The sequence below is a fragment of the Neophocaena asiaeorientalis genome, unplaced genomic scaffold (genome assembly GCF_003031525.2).
Source record: "Neophocaena asiaeorientalis asiaeorientalis breed wild unplaced genomic scaffold, Neophocaena_asiaeorientalis_V1.1 scaffold438, whole genome shotgun sequence".
NCBI lineage: Eukaryota > Metazoa > Chordata > Mammalia > Artiodactyla > Phocoenidae > Neophocaena > Neophocaena asiaeorientalis.
Genome location: NW_020173491.1, coordinates 7,474,463 through 7,482,148, shown reverse-complemented (window position 1 = coordinate 7,482,148; position 7,686 = coordinate 7,474,463). Strand labels below are relative to the sequence as shown.

At 58.5% G+C, this 7,686-nt stretch overlaps 1 protein-coding gene across 4 annotated transcripts in view; it reads right to left on the bottom strand.

Moving 5' to 3' along the window:
* ADGRG1 (adhesion G protein-coupled receptor G1) overlaps positions 1-7,686 on the bottom strand; it is a 41,546-nt gene that overhangs the window by 5,778 nt on the left and 28,082 nt on the right. For all 4 annotated transcript variants that reach the window (XM_024747484.1, XM_024747481.1, XM_024747483.1 and 1 more), the window contains 7 exons: positions 6,735-6,867; positions 5,991-6,138; positions 5,222-5,353; positions 4,753-4,869; positions 4,484-4,529; positions 4,122-4,225; positions 3,238-3,356 (listed from right to left, as the gene is read on the bottom strand). In XM_024747484.1, the coding sequence (XP_024603252.1) occupies positions 3,238-3,356; positions 4,122-4,225; positions 4,484-4,529; positions 4,753-4,869; positions 5,222-5,353; positions 5,991-6,138; positions 6,735-6,867 (799 nt within the window). The remainder of the gene's footprint in view (positions 1-3,237; positions 3,357-4,121; positions 4,226-4,483; positions 4,530-4,752; positions 4,870-5,221; positions 5,354-5,990; positions 6,139-6,734; positions 6,868-7,686) is intronic.

Below are 7,686 nucleotides of genomic sequence, written 5' to 3'. Positions count from 1 at the left end.
GAGGTATGCCCGCCCACCCCTCCTCCTCCAGGCAGCCTTCCCAGGCTACGCGTGCGCACACACACACACACACACACACCCCACACACACACACACGGCCTCCCGTGGCTACAGCTAGGCTCTGTCCCCGTGCACCTTCCATGTGTCCAACACCCACAGGCTCAGGCACCGTGTGTGCATCTAACGGCAGATTTAACCAAGCACAGCGAGGAAGACAAATCAGCCACTACAATCAACCAGATGCTCCCAAAGTCAGAAGGGAAAGACTGGATTTTTTGCTGTTTTGGAGAATCCATGGCACCCGTGTTCTGCGCCTGCCTGTCTGTCTGCACTACTCTGCATCTGTGAGCACACGCTGTGTGGCCTGTGTCCTTGAGGCTGCAAGTCTGTGTGTGCACGTCCTACTCCCATCCCAAGATGCAGTGTGGCGCAGGGCACTGTCAGCCTTCCTGTCCCCAGCCTTCCTGTCCGCCTGGCACCATCCACTGCCTGCTCCAGAGCGTGCAGGAGAACACCTACCATCCTGGATCCCCCCGCCCACCCTACCCCTAACTTTTTTGGCCCCCTCCCCCTCCCCCTCAGTGTACTCATCTGTGAGGTGGGAGGACGGCCCCCTCGATACAAAGCATCCGGCACAGATAAGGTGCTCAGTCCCTAAGGGTTCCTGTCCCTTTGTCCTGGGGCACTTTTGTGATCAATGGGCAGGTGCTGGGAGGGGCTTGTGCCCTCACCCCCAGCTCTCCACCCAGCCTGCCAGCCGTCCCTCCTCATCGCCTGCTCCAGCCCCACCACGTGTGCAGCTGTGGCCACGCCTTCACACGGCTCTACCCTCCCCGGTCCCCGCAAGGACAGTAGCACACTCCAAGGGTCTTCACTCTACAGCAGAACTAAGGATGTCTCCCTTCCACGCAGACGGGTCCAGGGCCCAACTACAGGTGGACCTCGGTTTAGGCCGAGCCCAGCACTGCCAATCCAGACCCCACACACAGCCGGTCTGAGGGTGGGTGGAGGCGTTCTTCACTCCACCGAAGGCGGCCCCTTCTCTCAGCAGGCACCCCAACGACTGGGGTGACACACGCCTCCATGGAGCCAGGGGATCTGGCCTCAAAACAGACACTAGGGAACAGGGGCTGGAGGCTCTACCTGTCCACAGCGGCCACTGCCAGGCAGCTCCGCTAACCCGGGCCTTGTGGGCCTGGAGCCAGCCTGCTTGGGTTCAAGCCTGCTTCTACCACTTCCCCGCTGTGTGACCTCAGTCAAGTCACTTACTCTCTCTGAGCACTCTTCCATAGGGCCCTTGCGAGGATGAACCAAGTTCACGCGTGTGAAGCACTTAGAACAGTGTGTGGCACGTGGGCCGCTTGATGTAAGTGTCCACCATTATCATTACCATCACCGTCATATTATCGTGTGTCCCCAGCGGTAGCACATCTGGTTATTCAAAGACAGGAATCTAGATTCTTATGTCAACTCTCCCAATTTTAAATGTTGGCAGTTAATGTAAACCGGAAATGCTATGTTACCCAAACACCACAGATCTGAGCAGGAAATGCCACCCCTGGGGGTCAGCTGGCTGCACCTCCCAGGGCTTCCACAACTATACACACGTTTCGGGGTCAGGCCAATCTCCAGGGTGGGTCTCCCTCAACGTGGGGTCCCAGCCCGGGGGCCTGGAATGGAGGTTCTCCCTGCCCCCTTCCCTCTTGCTCCCAGGTCCTACCTAGAGCAGAGGTAGGCAGCGATGGTGAGGACGCAGGCCACGGCGGAGATGACACAGCCCACATAGGAGAGGAGGGTCAGGTAGTGCTTGTGTATGGCGTCCACTTCCACAGAGGTAACCTGGGTCCACGAGGCAGGTCAGGGCTGGCCTCAGTGCCCCCAACTCAACACTGAGGGTTTGCCCAGATGGCGGTCTAACCCGTGGTCCCTGGACGGCCACACCTGCCCCCCAAGCTGAGCTGAGTGTGCTCCCATGAGTGCATTTTTCACCCCATTCTCAAATGGAGATCCCTGTCCCACCAGGGTCAAGAGCCCTCCGCCAGAGAATCTCCCTAACTTGGGGCACAACCTTAGGCTGGCCCCCTCCCCCTCCCCCTCAGTGTACTCATCTGTGAGGTGGGAGGACGGCCCCCTCGATACAAAGCATCCGGCACAGATAAGGTGCTCAGTCCCTAAGGGTTCCTGTCCCTTTGTCCTGGGGCACTTTTGTGATCAATGGGCAGGTGCTGGGAGGGGCTTGTGCCCTCACCCCCAGCTCTCCACTCAGCCTGCCAGCCGTCCCTCCTCATCGCCTGCTCCAGCCCCACCACGTGTGCAGCTGTGGCCACGCCTTCACACGGCTCTACCCTCCCCGGTCCCCGCAAGGACAGTAGCACACTCCAAGGGTCTTCACTCTACAGCAGAACTAAGGATGTCTCCCTTCCACGCAGACGGGTCCAGGGCCCAACTACAGGTGGACCTCGGTTTAGGCCGAGCCCAGCACTGCCAATCCAGACCCCACACACAGCCGGTCTGAGGGTGGGTGGAGGCGTTCTTCACTCCACCGAAGGCGGCCCCTTCTCTCAGCAGGCACCCCAACGACTGGGGTGACACACGCCTCCATGGAGCCAGGGGATCTGGCCTCAAAACAGACACTAGGGAACAGGGGCTGGAGGCTCTACCTGTCCACAGCGGCCACTGCCAGGCAGCTCCGCTAACCCGGGCCTTGTGGGCCTGGAGCCAGCCTGCTTGGGTTCAAGCCTGCTTCTACCACTTCCCCGCTGTGTGACCTCAGTCAAGTCACTTACTCTCTCTGAGCACTCTTCCATAGGGCCCTTGCGAGGATGAACCAAGTTCACGCGTGTGAAGCACTTAGAACAGTGTGTGGCACGTGGGCCGCTTGATGTAAGTGTCCACCATTATCATTACCATCACCGTCATATTATCGTGTGTCCCCAGCGGTAGCACATCTGGTTATTCAAAGACAGGAATCTAGATTCTTATGTCAACTCTCCCAATTTTAAATGTTGGCAGTTAATGTAAACCGGAAATGCTATGTTACCCAAACACCACAGATCTGAGCAGGAAATGCCACCCCTGGGGGTCAGCTGGCTGCACCTCCCAGGGCTTCCACAACTATACACACGTTTCGGGGTCAGGCCAATCTCCAGGGTGGGTCTCCCTCAACGTGGGGTCCCAGCCCGGGGGCCTGGAATGGAGGTTCTCCCTGCCCCCTTCCCTCTTGCTCCCAGGTCCTACCTAGAGCAGAGGTAGGCAGCGATGGTGAGGACGCAGGCCACGGCGGAGATGACACAGCCCACATAGGAGAGGAGGGTCAGGTAGTGCTTGTGTATGGCGTCCACTTCCACAGAGGTAACCTGGGTCCACGAGGCAGGTCAGGGCTGGCCTCAGTGCCCCCAACTCAACACTGAGGGTTTGCCCAGATGGCGGTCTAACCCGTGGTCCCTGGACGGCCACACCTGCCCCCCAAGCTGAGCTGAGTGTGCTCCCATGAGTGCATTTTTCACCCCATTCTCAAATGGAGATCCCTGTCCCACCAGGGTCAAGAGCCCTCCGCCAGAGAATCCCTTTTCTGTCCTGGCACTAATTATTTTTCTGTAGCATTCAAAACAGAAATTAGTTTCCTGTGAGGCAGTGAGCTCGCCATGCCCAGAGAGAGCTGGAAGACCACTCCGGTCCCTCAGGTGCTAGGGTCCTGAGATTTGGGGAGAATGAGCCTCATACACAAAGATTCTGAGATCTCGGGGGCACTGAAGTCCATCACAAGGGCCTCAGCATCCCCTTGAGGGCTCTTTAGAAACATACTCCTGGCCCCACCCCAGCCCTGTGGAATCAGAATCCTAGATTAGGACCAGGAACCTGCATTTTTATCATGCACCAAATTTTGGGAATAAAGAACGAGGGCTTTAGAGACCAGCTCTTTTACTTACTACTAGCTGTGTGAACTTGAGTAAATTGCCTAACCTCTCTGAGCCTCAGTTTCCTTATCTATAAAATGGGACAACAACAGGAGTCACCTCGGGGCTTGTTGTGAGGAATGGATGACATATATGCGAGAAGTGGCGGCCACACAGCAAGAACCCGGCCTGTGTATGGGAGCAGGGAAGGAGGGGGCCACGCACCATCAGCACTGCAAAGTAGGTCAGGTGGTTGCAGAGGCAGGACGTCTGCGTCTCTCTCCTGATGGTCTCACAGCCCACATCGCTCCAGCTCCCTGGGCTGCTCACTGAGGAGGGGCCAGCATGGGGCTCTGAGATCAAGCCCAGCACCCCAGCACCCCACTATACCCCACAAATGCACGACTGCATCACTCTTCTGAGCCTTTGCTCCCCTCAGCAGATCCCTAGCCTGACATCACTCCCTCTTCAAAGCCCACCTTCCTCCAGGAAGTCCCCCTTGATTAACTCCATCTCCCTCACTTTCCAGGACCCCCTGGTACCTGCCTCCAGGTACCTGCCCAGCTCAGAGGCCCCTCCACACTCACATGTCAGGTCTTCAACCCAGAATACACACTGTAGAGTCACATTCTTCTGTAGGGACAAGAAAGAAGGGGAGTGGGTCTCACGACAGTCTACTCCTTTCCAGCCAGGCTGAGGGAGTCAGTGCCAGGGCCCCACCCCTTTTGTACCTGACTGGCCGATGTCCTCAGCCAGTCAGTCATTTTGTTAAAGACAAGTGATTCAGAAGAGAGGGGGACAGGAGGACACGGACAACGGGGACCCCTGTGTCCTTGGTTGCTCTGCTCACACTCACCGGCTGTGGCTGGTGCTGGAAGGTGAGCACCATGGGCTCCGAGAGGTTGGCTACTTTGGTGTTCTGCACGACGATACCCAAGACCTTCTCCCCCAAGACCTGGCTGGAATTCTTGTCCTAGGTATATGGGGTGGGGGAAGAGGGTAGGGAGGGGGCTCAGGACTGAGAAGAAAAGCTCAGGAGTTCCCCAGACCTTGTAGACTGCTGTCTCTGCCCAGCACATTGCTCCCAGATTTTGAGTCTCCCTCTGGAAAAAAAATTCTTGCAAGGGTAGTCATTTACACCATAGTGAGAATAACACTCTCCCAGGTCTAAATCTCCCAGAGAGATCTGCACGTTGCTATCCGATTTCTGACTTTACAAGGACTCTTGGAGGAAGGGGCTGGGCTCCATGCCTACCCTTCCACCTCTCCGTCAGACAGAAGCTGCTTTCCCCCCAGGGGAGGGCCCGAGGACGACAGCACCATACCTGGAACAGGGCTTGGCTGCTGAAGTCTACCAGGAGGAGTCTCTTCTCAGCCTCCTGCCTCTGGCCCTTGGTCTTCTGGAAGAGCTCACGGGGCAGCAGCACCGAGTACTCCAGGATCTCACTCTGCTCCCTCTGCAGACCAGAGTCCCACTGGGGCTCAGCCAGAGGTGGACCTCCAGATCCCCCCACATCCCCCCAGCACATGCCTTCCTGGACGCTGCCATCTCTAAGCCCACCTCCTTCAGGAAGCCAGGCCTGACTCACAACAGCCCTTCTCACCCCTCCTTTCCCTGGCACCAGCGCTGGCTGGGGTGCCTTGGTGTTAGAGCCCAGGGCCCCAGGGGCAAATGGGCCTGGGAGAATCACATGGTATTCTGGTGTCTGGGCTTCAGACACTGACCCTGCCTATGGCTCCCTGGTGTGCTGGGGGATAAGGAAGGCAGGGTGTGTAGCCCTCTGCCCCCAACTAGGCCCACCAAGGGCAGGCTCACAAGAGGGCTGTAGGCACAGGCATTTTGGTGTTGGTTGTCTGTCCATAAGGATGTGCCACAGGAGCCCCCTGTGCAGGGTCCAGGTCCCTCCCCACCTCTGTCCCCACCACTGTATCAGGAAGGGTCCTCAGTTCCACCGGGTAGCCACTGACTGAGGTAGTCTTTGGGCCTGAGGCCTTCCTCATCAGCACACATCTGGCTCCCGGAGGCCCAGGGGAGGGGAGTGCTCACGGCCTCCACATCTGCTTCCTGCCCTGGCCACTATCCTGACCCCTGACCTCCCGCTGGGAGTGGATGTGCAGGTCCTGGAGGCTGGCTGTGGGCTGGAGCTTCCACACCGTGGCGTTGACCAGATCTTCCTCAAAGGACACCGTGTCCCCTGTGAAGCTCACAGAGGTCAGCTTCGACTCCAGGCTCTGCAGCTGCCTGGCAGTGGGGAGAGAGGGTGGGTGACTGCTGGGTGTGAGGGGCGGATCCAGGCAGGGGCAAGTAGGCAGGGAGACAGAGGGAGAGGAGAGATTCAGGCAGATACACAGGAAAGAATATGGGGCAGACAGAATGACCTGCGGGGGTGGCAGGGAGTTAGCCAGAGCGTCAGAGCAAACAGGAAAGGAGGGGGGTGGGGACCTATCCTCGGACTCGGCCACCAGGTTGTGGGCCCAGTTCTGCCTGGACCGACCCACAATGTGCAACAGAGCAGCCCTACCCATCTCTGGGCCTCAGTCTGCTGAGCTGTAAAATGGGTCAATCCTTTTCACTTTATTGGTGGAGAGGAGGGCTTGGGTGCGGCTGACCTGGGCTGGTGGGTGTGACATTTGTTTTTAATGACTCAGGCAGGGGAGGGGCTTGGCCTCCAGGGCTGTATCTCAATTCCTCCCGGAGAAGATGGAAAGATGAGAACATTCCAGCCCCAGGGGAGGTTTCCATATAGCTGCCTGCTCCAGGTCCCTGCCCTGCCCTGCCCTACCCGGGTCTGGGGGATGCCTCCTCCTTCCCCCTCACACACGGGGACCCACACTTACTGGTCCGTGGGGGTGAACGGGGGTCTCCTTGAGCTCTTCCGGGGATGCTTCAGAAACTGGCTGAGCCGCTGGAGGTCCCTTTTCAGCTCACATGTGTCCACCGAGGCGCTGTGGGAGGTCTTCAGGGGAGGAGCTGGGGGAGAAGGATGGACAGACCCACCAAAGGCTGTTGAATGAGGTGCCCGGCCACACTCATTACACTCTCAGTTAATCCTCCTGTGATTCTGAAAGCTTCTATCCCCATTTTATGGAGCAGGAAACTGAGGCTCCAAGAGGTGCAGTGGCCAGCCGGACGGGGCTCTGTCCTGCGCAGCCCCCAGCAACTCCAGCCCCAGCACGGTGGGCTGGGACACACCTACCCAAGCATGCTTCTGACTACACACAGGGAGCTGGGAGGGCCAGTTCCCCAGGGCCAGCCAGGCCCCCTTCAGGAGGAGCTGGGGGGTGGGGGGCTTGTGTGGTGGCTCCAGGCCCTCCACCCGGGTACCGTGCACCCAAGGGCTGCAGACTCAGGCACCTCCAAGGCTCAGACGGGACTCAGATGAGGTAGGCAGATGGGAGGAAGGACATGTGGGGAGGGGGCATGCCCTATGCCAGCAAGGAAGGCAGGCTCTGTGCTCCCATCTGAATTTACAAGGCAGAAAGCCTGATTTTTAGATCATTTGAAAACCCTGGCTCATGTTTACTAAAAACTCTCTACAGACCAAATAAGGGCAGGCCAGATCTGCTCTTCAGGAAGTCAATTTGCAGCTACACCTGACTTTGCCCTAAACCCTCCCAGGCTGGGGCAGAATCCCAGCCTGGGGGCAGGGAGCCCCATCTACCGCCCTGGCCCCTGTCTGCTGCCCTGGGCAGCACCTGGGCCCACTGCTGCCACCCCCCAGCATTTCCAAGGGCCCAGAGCTGCTAACATATTCAACGCCCTTTGCCACCACTCCCACCCCCCCGGCAG